The sequence below is a fragment of the Crinia signifera genome, chromosome 8 (assembly GCF_055691185.1).
Source record: "Crinia signifera chromosome 8, ASM5569118v1, whole genome shotgun sequence".
Lineage (NCBI taxonomy): Eukaryota > Metazoa > Chordata > Amphibia > Anura > Myobatrachidae > Crinia > Crinia signifera.
The window spans coordinates 144,159,810-144,176,915 of record NC_139224.1 but is presented as its reverse complement, the minus strand read 5'-3'; the positions used below and the strand labels follow the sequence as shown (position 1 = coordinate 144,176,915).

Genomic DNA, 17,106 nt, shown 5'->3' with positions numbered 1-17,106 from the left:
TTGTCGCAATCCCGGACGCAGATCGACAATCCACGGCCGTTTTTGTGGACACGCCCCTTTGCACAGATCGGCAGGCAGGACATTGAATCCCGCCTGTCGTTCACCTGTCGATCAAAACTCAAACGGGCCAGGATCCGGGCTGTCGGGAAGGATCGAATACTCCCCACAGTGTAATGATTACTCCGGGCAGATACAGTCTGTATACAAGCAATGCCCATAACTATTTCATACACAGTCACTGCTGGATACACACAACCCAATATTTATTATAACATAGTAAAATATACACAAACAAACAAGGCATTTAATTAAACCATTATGCTTTTTGGCACTTCTCAATATATAAACATCACCATTATTTGGCTTCACATTTTTTTAAAAAAATAAGAAAAAAAAAAAAATAAGAGAAAAAACCCACACTTTCAGACAAAATTTTTTTTTAGTCTTCATTCTTCATTTCTGAATCTTGTGTTCAGTTTAAACCGCGTTACCACCATTATTGTGTATTAATTACATGGGTCCTAGAAGGCAGTGGCATTGGACAACCATTGGCTGCCTGGATACTGTCCAGGTGTAATTGGGCATGGCTGTAATAAAGATTCCCTGCATCAGTGATCCCACAACGCCTGTACAAGCAGCTGGGAAATGGCTCGTAGTAAGGTTTCTGTACACAGTCCATTTCTGTAGCTTAGGTCAATGTCTATCAGTGACGTGCGGCTTTGCATATTTTACTATACACCTCTGGGAAAGCGTTTTTGCAGTTCAGTTTCTCTCGCAGCTTCTGATACAAAGAGGCATCAAACATCTCCCAGAATTCCTCACGGCTCATGTAGCAGTCTGCATACAGCATCTGGAAGCTGAACAGAGAAAGAAAGAATTCTACTTTGTAGGTAGATAAATGACTACAGTATTTGTGATAGGCAAACAGACCGTACACACGTTTAACAACCTCTGCTACTGCAATCATGGGATGTTATAAAAATCATACTCTGCTTCCAGCAGCTGTAAAACACCCACTACAGCAATAGAGAATTAGTTTCCAGGTAGGCAGGGCACACACAGGTCAATGAGCAAAGGTAATAAACACTGAATGCCAAAAATAATGGTAGTAAGGAAGTTTAATTTATATAGCACACTTTCTCCAACAGGACTCAGGGCGCTTAGAAAAGGTACTTAACCCCTTGAGTGGTGGGTTTTGCTGGGGAAGTACAAACGTACCAGGGCAGGTTTGTCCTGCCCCAGCAAAACCCACCAGCCCCACCTAACCTTCGCTCCGGCGTTCTGAGCTCCCCTGCCCTCAGTCGTCAGTCACATCAGTGACCTCAGACGGCAGGCTCGGGGATGTTCACGGCGGCTCGGGAGGACTCGGGCGCCTAAACTCCACATCCCCGAGCCTGCTGCCTACGTCACTACTGTAAACTGCATGGCGGCTGGCGAATTGGTGGTCAGGCAGCTCCGGAGCAAAGGTGATGGGGGTTGGGGGGAGTGATGGGGTGGGGGGGCTCTAGAGGTGGTGCGCCAGTGGTGCACACCTGGACACCACTGGCGCACACCTATTCCACATTAGTGGTATGCCTGTAATTTTCCAGGACAGCCCGCTGCGGCAGCGCAGCTGAGCCCGGAAAATTTCGGGCTCTGACCACGTCATGCTGTGCAGAGCCACACAGCCCGAGACTGAAGCAGCCGGCAGCGTCTGAGCTATTGCTAGGGCTCAGATGCTGCACGGCAATAGACTGTGCATGGGAAACTTCAATCCCGGGGTTTAAATCCCGGCAATTTTAGGGACAACCTAATCCTGACCACCCTACTTTACATAATCGTATACTGTACCATGACTTTTGTCACTTCAGTGTAGTATTACACAGTGCCATAGAATAATAATTTTCATATCACTGACCAATTTTAAATCCATGTGAATGACTGATGGGGCTACGCAGACTAAATTCACCAGCTAACTACAGCTGGAATTGAACTTACCCATTAACATCTCTGACAAACTTTTCCAACTGGCGCATAGAAGCTTTAGCATCAAAGTGTTTCGTCTTGGGTTCCCCATACGCTCCAATATCTACATAGAGCTCTGCCTCATTACCCTTGGGATGTACCATGCCAGGCTGACTTGGTAATATGAAAGGGCAAAGCCAAAGTGGATAAACCTGCAAAAAATAAAAAGAACATACAAAATGCATCAACCTGTAATAAACAGTAACAGAACAGGAAGAGACATGTACAGTAACCTAGGACCCAAGTTCTTAAAAATAAAATAAAAAAAAAGAGGATTTATTACCTGGGGCTCGTGCAATTTTAGAAGCAAAAAGTAAAAAGCAAGTTCTGCCTCCCAACTGCCCAGTCATATCAGCCTGCATATCACCCAGACCAGTGGTCTCCTCCCAGGTAAGTGCACCATCTCAAGGAAGTATTTTGTCCTTTCACTAGAAAGCCCAATGGGTGAAATGGCTTGTGCGCACTTTATACCCCTTTCACATTGCAGCTTTAACACGGTATATTGCCGTTTTTTTTACCGTTTTAAAACCGGGACAGCTGCAATGTGAAAGCTCCATTGTCAATTTACCGGTTACAGAATACCGGTATTTTGAAACGTGTTAAAAGCAGGATCCTTCACGTTTAAAAAAAGTGATGGAAAAAAACGGCATTAAAACGGTAATACCCCTTTCAGACTGCACTTAAACGGGTAATAGACCATTTAAGCTATGCGGTGTGAAAGGGGTTAAGGCTGTCTGACCCATTTATTTTTTTTAAACGTTTCAAATTACCGGGCCAATGCTGTTTATGCGATGTGAAAGCAGCTTAAGTGAGCTGCAGGATAATCTTGAGCCTTACAGAGGCAAGAGAAAGAGATGGGAATTGATGTGTATTTGAGACGTGTGTGTCGACACAATTTAACCTGTGATACATAATAATTCAAGAACATCTGTGCGCAACGAGTGAGCCACCATTTTAAAGAAAACAAGCCTTACCCTTCCCTTGTATTCACGTTTTGTTGTTACATGTGTGTTTGTCATATTTCGCTAAGTTTTAATTAAGACTATTAAAGGTTACATTTTAACCAAGACCATTAGTTGCACCCATCAAGGACATCCTTTCTCTTTCCTCTTTTTGCTAGATTATCTTGAGCCCTACTGCTTGTAATGTGCAGATAATAATTAAATTTATATAGCGCTCTTTCTTCAATAGGACTCAAGGGGCTTAACAGATAGAATAAACGCAATACAGTACAGGAACAATAAAGTACAGAATTTTTTTCATAAACCACAGACAAAATGTAGATACTTAAGGGAATTATGAAATGCTTGAGTAAACAGGAAAGTCTTGAATCTGTTTCTGAAGGATTCTAGAGTGTCTATGACAACTGATAAATGAAACTACCTGCAGAAGGAATCAGGACTTTGTGCTGCCTGCATCCTTACAGTCCAGGATAGCAACAACCCAAGAGCAATCCTTTTATCTACTATGGCTAGTGATTTAGCAGGGTCTGTTCCCGCTGCTAACAGGCTACAGAATGTGGCTCTATTGAGGCCTAGTATACATGTCAAACAGAACTCCTGTCTGACATCCTTTATCAAGTGGAGCTGGAAGATCAGATTCGGGGAGGCACTATGATACCTGGTGATTGATACTGGACCAGCTGGCCACTTTAATAGCAATGTGAAGGGTGTTAGATTAGTGCTAGGGACTGTCAAGGTAAAAACAGATGTGTGTTTAAATGTAAAGAGAAATCCTGTCTCTGGGAAGAGGAGTGTAGGTTCCACCACTGTCTAGGGATGACCATCGATGATTAGAAATCATTGATGGTTTATGGACGATGTCGAATAGTTTTGCCATCGATGGGGGAGAACCAGATGGTTTCCCACCATCGATGTCAAGCTTCTACAAATAGGTTTTTGCTTTTTCCCCAATGGGCTGGGATACGGAGCATAGCTCTGCCCTGACACCCGCAAAGCCCCGCTCCCATATTTTGATTGGCCCACAGGTCAATCAAAGAAAATGGATGATCATCCATATGTAAAAACATTGATTAGTTATGCACTATTGATGGTCTGTTGCACTTTTGCCATCAATAGCAAAAGAAGCAAAAGAAAACAAACAAAATAGGATACATATGAAATGTATCTGTATTCTCCGTAAATGCCACAAGTCTTCAGAACTCACGTTAATCTCCTTGTGGAAAGCGGTGATGGATTTTTGAAGGCATTTCATGGGAACCAGCATATCCTGCACCACATGGTGCTGCTCATAGAGCCTTCTGATGGTCTCACCCTGTGTGAGCTTTAATAAGGAGATTTTTGGAGGAACCATCCAACCAAACAGGTATCGGAACACTGGGTGATTGCCAAAAGGAATTATATCCTAAAAAAAATTAAAAAAAAAAAAATTCATTTTTTATTTGTTTTGTACAAGGTAAATAAAGAATTTATTTATAGTTAAACTCTTAATACTTCTATAACTTCCTGGAACAGGAGCTGCTTATCAATATTATGAAAACGAGTCCCACCAGCAGCACCGGTACAATCCTATCACTATGACAACAGCATGGTGCAGACTTGGAGTCCGATACCTACCTGCAACTCCCAGAAGATACTCCGCGTGTGTCTGTGATAGTAATGCCGTAGCGGAATGTACTCTGTTCCACTTCGGTTACTCTTCAAATAAGACTTCACGTGTTGGAAAAACCAAGGTTTCCAATAACTTCCAATATTATTTACCTGTCAAATGAAATAAAAAAGTTTATGGATCAGATTTGGGCCCCAAAAATATCTCAGTCACATCTTACTTCTCACTCCTGGCAAAGGTGCGTGCCCATGTAGGCCAAGTACAGTTAGGGGGATGGGTCATTAGCATGCAGATATTACTGAAGGCTAGAGATCTGCATTGGATATCCCGCTGGTCTCTTGCACCAGGAACAGGGCTGGAGCAAATCCTGCTGATAGCATACCTCCCAACTTCTGTGTTGGGGAAATAGGGACACTCGCGCGGCTAAGACGCGCGAGCGCCCAAAAAGGGAATGGGGTGTATGCAAATGAGGGCGCGGCTTATGCTAATTAGCCGCAACCTCCTTTTCATAGGAGAATAGACGCTGTGCGCATGCGCACAGCGTCTATTCTATTAGATTGGGGGGTCTCCCAACTGCCCCCCCCCCCCGCAGCGGGACAATGCCTACCGCGGGTGGGACAGGACCCGAAAATCGTGACTGTCCCGCTGTAATCGTGACAGTTGGGAGGTATGTGATAGTGATGATGGATGATTTCACATGTAGATGGATAGGGGCAGTGAGCACTCAGGGAGTCTGCACTTGCGGCCAAATTGTGTTCGATTCGTGCTCACAGTGAATACAAGCACATAATAGCACAATATCCCATTTTACTTCTAAAAACCCAAAGTTGGGGTGTTGCCTGTAGCAACCAATAAGTCTAGTTATCCTCTATCTAGTACCTTCTAAAAAATGACAGCTAAAATCTGGTCCTATGGGAAACTTCTCTACTTTGCTTTACATTGGTTTAGTAACTCTAAAATCCACCCAAGAGCCCCCCATACACTTATGCGACTTCTCGGAGGGAGAAATTGCATAAGAATTCCTCTGGACCACCCAGGAGCTTCCCGGGCAGCAGATTTGCATGTGATTAATCACACCGTTCTTTTGCATGTGATATATAGCATCCAGTCCCATTCCTCGCTGCCGTGCAGGTCCGACCTGTAAGCAGGTCCGATCTGTCACCCCAATGCTCATGGAACCGCACAGTGGATTGGATCAGATGTCAAACACATGCGTTTTGGACGCATTTCACCTGATCTCTCGGCCAGATCCGTCGCAATGGGGTGAAGAGTGTCCAAATCGGACAAGTGTATGGCCAGCATTAGAACTATAGAGGTCACGAGACGCCGGCTGAACGCAGATAGTTTTATTTTTATACAACCATGCCTTGTAAAATGACTGCCCCTTTCAATAAACTTCCACGTTTGGCTGGCATCCAGCGCGGCCGCCGGACTCGCAACACCTTACATCCCGCCCCCTAGTTCTTTCCCTAATCGGCTACCTTGGTACACAGCTCTGCACTTATAAATGTTCTCCATCATATTGGCAGCTGTAGGTTATACCTCCCAACACTACATATGAAATACCAATGTAGCTCTAAGGATACACATTACAGTCACTGGCAAACTCCTGTAGTGCACGGTTATAATATGCCTGGAATCAATGACATCACAATTTATTTTAAAGTACCCAAAGTTGGAACACGTTTTGAGAAAGCTGCTGTAGGATTCATCGTACTGTCACCCACGGGTGTGGATCATATGGTCGACCAAAAGTTGGGTCGACAGTCATTAGGTCGACATGGGTCTATGTCGACATGAGCATTAGGTCGACATGGGGTTTTTCACTGTTGTTTTACCCAAATGCCGACACAGTCGACATGGACACTGAAACGTAGCACTGCGTCCCCTCGCTGGAGGGTAGGGCATGAAATATTACCTATCAGCGCATGTCGGCTCAAAAAACAGTGAAAAACCCCATGTTGACCTTGCCCATGTCGACCTAATGCTTGCAACGACCTGTCGACCTTGTCCCATGTCGACCTAGACCCATGTTGACCTTTTAATTGACCCAATTATAATTACCATTAGTAGTTATTTCCCTTCCCCTGATTGCGCATAGTACTACTTACTTGGTCAGGCTGAGGCTCGTCAGTCAGGACTCCAGTCATTATCACTGCCTCATCAGACGAGTAAGCCAAACCTTCAACAAAATAATTCTCCTTTCTTTTGGACTCCAGGGCAAACTTCTCACAGATCTTCTCCAACCCTCTCACGGGAGTATACTGCAGCTTCACATACTTCTTAGATGGGACTATCTTTATTTCTGCAGCAACTAAGAACCCCAGAGTTCCACAGGACCAGGGGACAGCGTAGAACAGGTCAGAGTTTTCTGTCTAAAAAGAAGAGAGCACCCGTTTCAAGTCAGATGGCAATAAAGGAGTGCTATAAATGAATGGTAAAAAATAAATTGTGCCTTACTGGGGTGCACCGCACCAGGCTTCCATCCGCAAGGACAAGCTCATAGGCCAAGCAGATGTGTTGGAAGAGTCCAAAATTATGGGATGAAGATTCAATTCCTGTTCCCATAATCAGACCACCTGCAGAAAATAAGTAAATGTTATGTAAGTATATAGAGATCCCACTATGGGGTTTATTCTAGTTCATTCTTTCTGACAAAATCCTTCTTAGATGGACAAAACCATGTGCACTGCAGGGGGGCAGATGTAACATGTGCAGAGAGAGAATTAGATTTGGGTGAGTTATTTTGTTTCTGTGCAGGGAAAATACTGACTGCATGATTTTACACTTCAATATAGATCTCACTTTGAAGAAAAACCCCACCCAAATCTAATTCTCTCTGCACAAGTTACATCTGCCCCACCCACAGTGCACATGGTTTTGTCCATCTAAGAAGGATTTTGTCAGAAAGAATGGACTAGAATAACCCCCTATATCCAATGAATGCTGCCCAATAGCCATAAAACGTGGGCACATACAGAAAATACAATCTATTTCTTATCTATTAGCGGACAGAAACTAGAAAGTACAAAACTTTCTTCTTACCCACTGTCAAATCATCAAGCTCAGGCACAACAGGGAGAGTCCAGCCAATAGAATTGAGCAAGGCAGTCACCTGACCCATATTTACCAATGGTTCCAGACGGACAACCTAAACAAAAAGGATGAACAGGGAACATTGTCAAATGAGAGAGGGAAGTTGGATTCAGAGTAGACATCACTGCATTAATATATTGGGATGGCACAAATCTTATTATACATTATTTAAAACAAATACATAGTTTTACATTCAAGAAAATGGCAGCAAACGCCTGTGACATTTACCTGCCTCTTGGTGTCCACCTCTAAGATATCCATAAGATTGATCATTATGTTCTTATGTGTGTCCTTGTATTTCCCAACCCGAAGTGACACCGTTAGCCAGCCCGGTCTACCGGTACACATGAAGTTTTTACTTCCATCAGCCTTCCACCGACGCACCTGGAACATCGTGCACAGGAATCAGCAGTCTATAACTAGCATGTGATAGTAATATACCAAACTGGACTCTAAACACTGTGTTACCAGTGTGATTTGTATAAACTTTTGTCATAATAAATGATGTACAGCATAAAACCAAACATGCGTATGAGGGGATCATAGGAAAATATATCGTTTTTTTCCCCCAAAATAAAATGCATTCAATTTTGACACTACACAATGATCGTACATACATGAAGGTCTCCGAACTACAGAACTGCTGCACTGAACTTCACTTTTGTTTTTCTAATAATATACTGCTGGTCCTGTCATAACACAATGAGGTTGCCTATGTGACATGTGCAATCTGAAGATACCGTAAGGTTACAGTACAACATATGTGTGCTGCACCAAACACCAGGAAACATACGAGTCTATCTGCAACATGGTTACACATGCTACATGGTTAGTCCATCCTCAGTACTACAGTCAAAAAAATAATAATATACAACCCCCTTTCTCCTTGGGGGGTTCTCCCTACTCTTCTGCAACAGTGTTCTCCCCTCTGCCACTTGTCACCCTCTTCCCTGGGATCCTGTCAGTTGGCACCCACCTCTTTCCTCATGAGTATGCGTCACAGGGTCTACAAGAGGAAGGTTGACATGCAGTAGGTCAACAGTCAAAAGGTCGACATGGGGTTTTTCACTTTTTTGTTTCGAATGTCGACATGGACACCATAATATTGCGCTCGCCATGCTTCGGGTGTGGTGCCTTGATACACTTGGCACGCTATTTTATTCTCATTCCATGCCCTAGTGGATGGTAGGGCATGAAATACCGCCTGTCGGCACAAAAACAGTGAAAAAACACGTCGACCCTTTGAATGTCGACCTTTTGAATGTCGACCTAATGACCCTGTAAACCTAACCCCATGTCGACCTAGTGACCATATCCCTATCCTATAGTCCTCCATACTCTCCTGCCATCCTGTTCCCATCCCTGGGACACCCAACGCTCACCCAATCTGTCGGTGTACAATGTCCACACATGTGCTCTCCGAACTCCAAATCATGAAAAGAAAAAAATCTATTGGTTTTGTTATGCCCTGTGCACCTGCAGCTGTTGGAAAGGTCATTCCCGATGGCCCTACACACAATGAGGGTTATTCTAATTCAATTGGTCGAACGCACGGGGGAACTGATTGTTTGTGACTGCACATAGGTTTTTATGCACATGTGCAGCCGCTGTGTGGGAGTGCCCACAGCGCTCTCACACAGAAGTCTGGGCGGTGGGCACTGAGAGGCGGGCAGGGGAATTTGACTATCGGAACACCCAGCGTTTCATGGGAACGCTGGGCATTCCCATGGTAATTAGGGATGACCATCGACCATCGATGATTCAAAACTTTTGCCATCGATGGGGGAGAACCAGATGGATTCCCTTTATCGATGGAACAGCAAAACGATGTTTTGCTTTTTTTTTTTATATAAAGTGCTGGGACACTGAGCATAGCTCCGCCCCCTGACACCAGCGAAGCCCTGCCCCTGTGTTTTGATTGGCACACAGGCCAATCAATCAAACACAATGGATGACCATCGATATGTAAAACTATCGATGGTCATCCATTGCATAGTTTAGCACTATCGATGGCCTGTTGCAGAATTGCCATCGATGGCAACGGCAACGATGGCTATCCCTAATAGTAATTCCTCGATGACACGGGGTGCGGGCAGTTGACGTGGGCAGATACCACTAATCCCTTAACACCCTTTCATACAGTACATTTGCCGCCATGTTTTTTGTGTTTTTCCATATATTATGTCCATTGATAGAGCAGGAAATAATCCCCACTATATCCAAATGCAGAGCCTCAGCTGCAGAGCCTCATTTGGGTCAGTTCGTCTACCACCCTGACTATGCAACCCACCAGAAATGGTCACGGACACCACAGGATAGCCATATCTCACCTGGTCCTGGATTTCCTTTACCCGGCGGTCATGCAGTTTGGGCGCACTGCACATCTTGAACACTAGCCATGCCCTCAGGTAATAATACACATCAAAGACAACCGAGAGAGGAAGCAAGAAGAGGCAGACGAAGACCCATCTATGGTGGACGATGATGTACTCAAAGCCCTTTGCTCTAACCCACAGCAGCAACAGCACCAGGACACTGGCCAGGTAGATCAGGACGTCCATTGTTCTAGAGAAGAGGAGGAAACCCTAGAGAGTAAAACAGAACATTAATGCAGACTTTTACCTTTTATATTTGTTTCCCTTTTTGAATTGCATTTAAACAAATAGGCATTAAACAATGCAGCAGAAACAGGACACAACCAAGAATAATAACAGGATGTCATCTTATCACAGTAAAGATTTGTAATATATGAATAAATAAAAAAGCCCAAAATACAAAATAATTATTATTTATCACAGACAGTAAGAGCGGCGGGATACAGTCATTGGGTCACCAGCAAGTTGTTAGACAGGCATTAGGTCGACATGTGTCTAGGTCGACATGCAGGAAGGTCGACCTGAGCCTAGGTAGACATAGCTTAGGTCGACAGGGTCATTAGGTCAACATGGGTTAGGTCAACAGTCAAAAGGTCGACACAGGGTTTTTCACTGTGCCGACAGTCGGTGTGTCGTGCCTGAAACATGGTGAGTGCAGCGAGCCATGCGAGGGGACGTGGTGCACTTTAACCTGTGTCCATGTCGACTGTGTCGACATTCGGGTAAAAAAACTGTGAAAACCCCATGCTGACTTTTTGACTGTCGACCTAACCTATGTCGACCTAGTGACCCTGTCAACCTAGACACATGTCGACCTAATGACTAACAATTTTCTGGTGACCAACTGATCCACACCCATAAGAGCATGTAATGTACTTATTCGCTTATACAGATTGAGTAACCCTCACCCAGATATCAGTTATCCAAATTATTCCAAAAACCATAGTTTCCAAAATGTACTTTTGTTTTTGCTAAAAGCACTACTGGTGACAGGACCCGTAACCTGGCGCTACTGGGGACAGGACCCGTAACCTGGCGCTACTGGGGACAGGACCCGTAACCTGGCGCTACTGGGGACAGGACCCGTAACCTGGCGCTACTGGGGACAGGACCCGTAACCTGGCAGTACTGGGGACAGGACCCGTAACCTGGCGCTACTGGGGACAGGACCCGTAACCTGGCGCTACTGGGGACAGGACCCGTAACCTGGCGCTACTGGGGACAGGACCCGTAACCTGACGCAACTGGGGACAGGACCCGTAACCTGGCGCTACTGGGGACAGGACCCGTAACCTGGCGCTACTGGGGACAGGACCCGTAACCTGTCGCTACTGGGGACAGGACCCGTAACCTGGCAGTACTGGGGACAGGACCCGTAACCTGGCGCTACTGGGGACAGGATCCGTAACCTGGCGCAACTGGAGACAGGACCCGTAACCTGGCGCAACTGGGGACAGGACCCGTCACCTGGCGCTACAGGGGACAGGACCCGTCACCTGGCGCTACTGAGGACAGGACCCGTCACCTGGCGCTACTGGGGACAGGACCCGTAACCTGGCGCTACTGGGGACAGGACCCGTAACCTGGCGCTACTGGGGACAGGACCCGTAACCTGGCGCTACTGGAGACAGGACCCGTGACCTGGCGCTACTGGGGACAGGACCCGTGACCTGGCGCTACTGGGGACAGGACCCGTACAGGACCCGTCACCTGGCGCTACTGGGGACAGGACCCGTAACCTGGCGCTACTGGGGACAGGACCCGTAACCTGGCGCTACTGGGGACAGGACCCATAACCTGGCGCTACAAGGGACAGGACCCATAACCTGGCGCTACTGGGGACAGGACCCGTCACCTGGCGCTACTGGGGACAGGACCCGTCACCTGGCGCTACTGGGGACAGGACCCGTAACCTGGCGCTACTGGGGACAGGACCCGTAACCTGGCGCTACTGGGGACAGGACCCGTAACCTGGCGCTACAGGGGACAGGACCCGTAACCTGGCGCTACTGGGGACAGGACCCGTAACCTGGCGCTACTGGGGACAGGACCCGTAACCTGGCGCTACTGGGGACAGGACCCGTAACCTGGCGCTACTGGGGACAGGACCCGTCACCTGGCGCTACTGGGGACAGGATCCATAACCTGGCGCTACTGGGGACAGGATCCGTAACCTGGCGCTACAGGGGACAGGACCCGTCACCTGGCGCTACTGAGGACAGGACCCGTCACCTGGCGCTACTGGGGACAGGACCCGTAACCTGGCGCTACTGGGGACAGGACCCGTAACCTGGCGCTACTGGGGACAGGACCCGTAACCTGGCGCTACTGGAGACAGGACCCGTAACCTGGCGCTACTGGGGACAGGACCCGTAACCTGGCGCTACTGGGGACAGGACCCGTACAGGACCCGTCACCTGGCGCTACTGGGGACAGGACCCGTAACCTGGCGCTACTGGGGACAGGACCCGTTACCTGGCGCTACTGGGGACAGGACCCATAACCTGGCGCTACAAGGGACAGGACCCATAACCTGGCGCTACTGGGGACAGGACCCGTCACCTGGCGCTACTGGGGACAGGACCCGTCACCTGGCGCTACTGGGGACAGGACCCGTAACCTGGCGCTACTGGGGACAGGACCCGTAACCTGGCGCTACAGGGGACAGGACCCGTAACCTGGCGCTACTGGGGACAGGACCCGTAACCTGGCGCTACTGGGGACAGGACCCGTAACCTGGCGCTACTGGGGACAGGACCCGTAACCTGGCGCTACTGGGGACAGGACCCGTCACCTGGCGCTACTGGGGACAGGATCCATAACCTGGCACTACTGGGGACAGGATCCATAACCTGGCGCTACTGGGGACAGGATCCGTAACCTGGCGCAACTGGGGACAGGATCCGTAACCGGACGCTACTGGGGACAGGATCCATAACCTGGCGCTACTGGGGACAGGACCCGTAACCTGGCGCAACTGGGGACAGAATCCGTAACCTAGCGCTACTGGGGACAGGATCTGTAACCTGGCGCTTCTGGGGACAGAATCCGTAACCTAGCGCTACTGGGGACAGGATCTGTAACCTGGCGCTTCTGGGGACAGGATCCGTAACCTGGCGCTACTGGGGACAGGATCTGTAACCTGGCGCTACTGGGGACAGGACCCGTAACCTAGCGCTACTGGGGACAGGATCCGTAACCTGGCGCTTCTGGGGACAGGACCCGTAACCTGGCGCTAAATATGTGCAACAGAATGATTGCTTGGCATTCAAATTCAGTGCCTGAGATACTGTAGTACATAAACCTTGTTTTGTGCACAAATAAAATATATTTGGCTGTATTTCATGTGTTTATACAACATAAATGCATTTTATATGTTCACACATGGGTCATGTCCTCAAGATACCTCACTGAAATACAGTGGAGGCCAATTACTCCTCACCTCTATAAGGTGAAGTACCGCCACTGACCACTAGTGGCAACTCGACGGACTAATTTACTCCTTTGTTTGTTAAAAGTGTAAGCAATTTGTGCAGGGACAAGGTGCAAGGTGTGCAGGTGGTACATACTAAAAAGGTAAGTTACATTGATAGGACATAATATAATGCACACATCCGTCAGGATGTTATACAGTCCGAGGTCTGAAGGGGGCAGGATGCAAGCCGAAAGCTGTCATTTTTTTTAAAGAGGCAATCATTTCTATGGCAAAACCATGCCTTGTAGATTATTGACTGGCACCAACACCTCAGCGAACTTTGTATTACTGTATTCCGGACTGTGGGTCAGATGCATTAAGCTCTGTACATATGGAACAATTTGGTCGCTAAGCAATTTTGACTTAATATGACCAGAGATGGTCGCTGATGAAAAAGAAACTGCCGGGGGAGACCGGCACTGGAAACCAGCTGGTCAGCAATCACTACAGGCAGAAACGGGAGCACACTCCCATCGCTGGCAATATGGTCGCTCAGCGACCATATTGCCAGCGATATTTGCAATAATCGCACTCGTGTGTACACACCTTTAGACATTGCTGATCATCAACTGACCTCATTCTGTCACTCATACAAGGGCCCTCCAGCTGTTGTAGGGACACATGTTCCCAAATGAGCATGGAGAGATACAGGCTCCCCCCACACATACATACATGCAGGTAACTGTACCTACCCACAAAGCATGCAGCATCATATGTATAATGCAGCTGCACACACAGGGGCTGTACATATTGCTGTATGTCTACTGCAGCATGCCCTGAGGCTGTATACCGCTGCCCCACCTTCCTGACAGCCTATTTCCCGCACACATGTAACACAGTACATCAGTATTGCTGCCATCTGACACTGAGCTGAGAACAGAGTTATTAAGGGACAATACGATACCTGCGGCCTGACAGACACGCACCGGCTCCCGCTTTCCCGCACTTGCCCTCTGCTCAGCTCCTTACACACACACGGACACGGCACTTTTCCTGTCAAACTAAGCCCCGCCCCTACTCATAACCCCGCCCATCGACCGGCACCAGCGTGTACCAGGAATAACCCAATCAGATGCTGAGCTAAGCATCGGAACAGAGTGGAAAGCTACACTAGCCAATCCCCTGAGCGAGGGGCGGGTCAGAGTGGTTGTCATAGGGACGGAGGCGTGGGACGCCCTGGTGTTATATTTTATTAATAGGTTAAGCTTATTTAATGAGTTTTGTTATCTCAAAGCTGTAGTGTAATAAGGTAAATGGCATTTACTATCCATTCACAGCTGCAGAATAATCAACCACCTACACGACACTGTATATTACACACTGCTGTATTATTATACTACAGCTGCAGGCTGCCTTCTGTGCCTAGCCTGTCTTACCCCACCTCTCACTGCTGAGCTGAATGGGGGTGGCACATAGGGCCTCATTCAGACCCGCTTGCCTGGCTATTATCGAACGACTGCGCATGTACGAACCAAACAGTGAAAACCCCATGTCGACCTTTTGACTGTTGACCTTGCCCATGTCGACCTAATGCTTGTGTTGACCTAATGACCTGTCAACCTAGACCCATGTCAACCTAAACCCATGTCGACCGACCCATGTTGATCTTTCAGCATGTCGATCTAGTGGTGTCGGCCTAATGACTGTCAACCAACTTATGGTCGACCAAATGATCCACATCCCCCCCTTGACAGCAGGAGCTGGCTGATATATTGCCTAGTGTACCCGGCTTAATCAACCCTTCCAGCAGCTTAACCCTAAAATATCAAATAAAAATGTTAAATAAAATGTTTGTGTGGACTGTCTATTGCCATATGCATGTTGACATAGAAACATAGAATTTGCCGGCAGAAAAGAACCACTTGGCGCAGGCATACTTACCTCATAGTTGCCTACTTTTGAAAACTAGTTTCAGGGAGATTATAGTTGGTAGTAGAATTTTGGGTACTCTTTACCTATCACGGCGCCCACGATCTCCATCGCGGGCGTCGTGGGTAAAGAAATCGCGGTGATCGCGGGCATCGCGGCCAGTACATTAACGGCCGCGACGCGATGCCCGCGATCACCGCGATTTCCCATAGGGTTCAATGTTAAATTTAGTGCTGCCCGCGATTTTACATTCAATGCTTCAATGGCCGCGATTTGGCCATAGGAATCAATGTTAAATGGGCTACAGAGCCCAAATAGGCACAATTAACACTTAAATGTCCCCCCTAATTTGTAACGCCACCCCACGATCCACGCCAACCCGAAGCGTGGCGAGCGCAGCGAGCCCGCGAGGGGCGGCGGTACGCGTCCTCCGACCTTTTCATACCCCCACTATCCACGTCGGCGTGGAGTTGAGAATAGAATAGTGTGGCGAGCGCAGCGAGCCACCGAGCCCGAAGCGTGGCGAGCGCAGCGAGCCCCGCGAGGGGACGCGGATACCTTCACAGGTAAACGTGGCCCTACGCAGGCTTCACAGGTATCCACGTCCCCTCGCGGGGCTCGCTGCGCTCGCCACGCTTCGGGCTCGGTGGCTCGCTGCGCTCGCCACACTATTCTATTCTCAACTCCACGCCGACGTGGATAGTGGGGGTATGAAAAGGTCGGAGGACGCGTCACGCCGCCCCTCGCGGGCTCGCTGCGCTCGCCACGCTTCGGGTTGGCGTGGATCGTGGGGTGGCGTTACAAATTTGGGGGGACATTTAAGTGTTAATTGTGCCTATTTGGGCTCTGTAGCCCATTTAACATTGATTCCTATGGCCAAATCGCGGCCATTGAAGCATTGAATGTAAAATCGCGGGCAGCACTAAATTTAACATTGAACCCTATGGGAAATCGCGGTGATCGCGGGCATCGCGTCGCGGCCGTTAATGTACTGCCCGCGATGCCCGCGATCACCGCGATGGGCGCCCAACTAAGTAAAGAGTACCGAATTTTGCAATGAGGGGGCGTGTCATGCTCCACATAGTTCCATACATGGAGAGATTGTGAAAAGAGATTGTGAATGTGGCACCTAGAATTATGGGTGTGCACTGCTACATTTGAGAGGAATCTAGTAAAATGACTTAATGCATACTTGCCTACCCTCCCGCATTTAGCGGGAGTCTCCCGTTTTTTGAATCCTCCTCCCGCTCTCCCGCAAATCCCTCCGTTCCTCCCGTTTTTTGTCCCATTCCTCCCAAAAACTGGACTGCGCATGCGCGAGCGGGATGTTTCGGGGGCGGGGCCCTAGTGCGTGACGTTGTGACGTCATTCATTATGCCGGGTACCGCGCGGGGCTGTGTGGGTAGCCGACGTGGTGCGGCAGCAGGAGCAGCTGCCAGCTGCCTTCAGCGAGCGGTAAGCAGCAGCAGCAGCAGAGTGAGCGGGAGCCGAGCCAGGAGCTGGGAAGCGCACAGAGTAGGGGGCCAGCGCGGAGAGGAGCAGCTGTCACTGTGCATAGCAGAGGGAGCCGGGACCATCAGTAAGTGTAACAGTTTGAAACTTCTTTTCCCCACCCACTAAACCTGCTCCTTATTTTTTTGAGCGCACGCCACTGCAGCGTCATTTGGGGGGTGGGGGTGGGGGGGGGGGGGGGTGCTGCTGTCGGGCTGTCATGTCCCG

The 17,106-nt window shown here is 48.3% G+C and overlaps 1 protein-coding gene across 2 annotated transcripts; it reads right to left on the bottom strand.

Moving 5' to 3' along the window:
• Nucleotides 1-246: 246 nt before the first annotated feature.
• LOC146026545 (delta(24)-sterol reductase-like) lies at nucleotides 247-16,612 on the bottom strand. Of its 2 annotated transcripts, none has more exons than XM_083157306.1 (10): nucleotides 16,580-16,612; nucleotides 9,999-10,253; nucleotides 7,897-8,052; nucleotides 7,618-7,723; nucleotides 7,033-7,151; nucleotides 6,684-6,947; nucleotides 4,581-4,724; nucleotides 4,171-4,368; nucleotides 1,978-2,156; nucleotides 247-857 (listed from the first exon to the last, which is right to left on the bottom strand). In XM_083157306.1, exons 1-10 carry the CDS (start codon nucleotides 16,595-16,597, stop codon nucleotides 704-706), a joined length of 1,593 nt encoding a protein of 530 aa, XP_083013432.1. In that variant the 5' UTR covers nucleotides 16,598-16,612; the 3' UTR covers nucleotides 247-703. The 2 variants fall into 2 exon arrangements, with proteins under 2 accessions (XP_083013432.1, XP_083013433.1); XM_083157307.1 differs by lacking the exon at nucleotides 16,580-16,612 and adding an exon at nucleotides 14,423-14,548.
• Nucleotides 16,613-17,106: the final 494 nt, after the last annotated feature.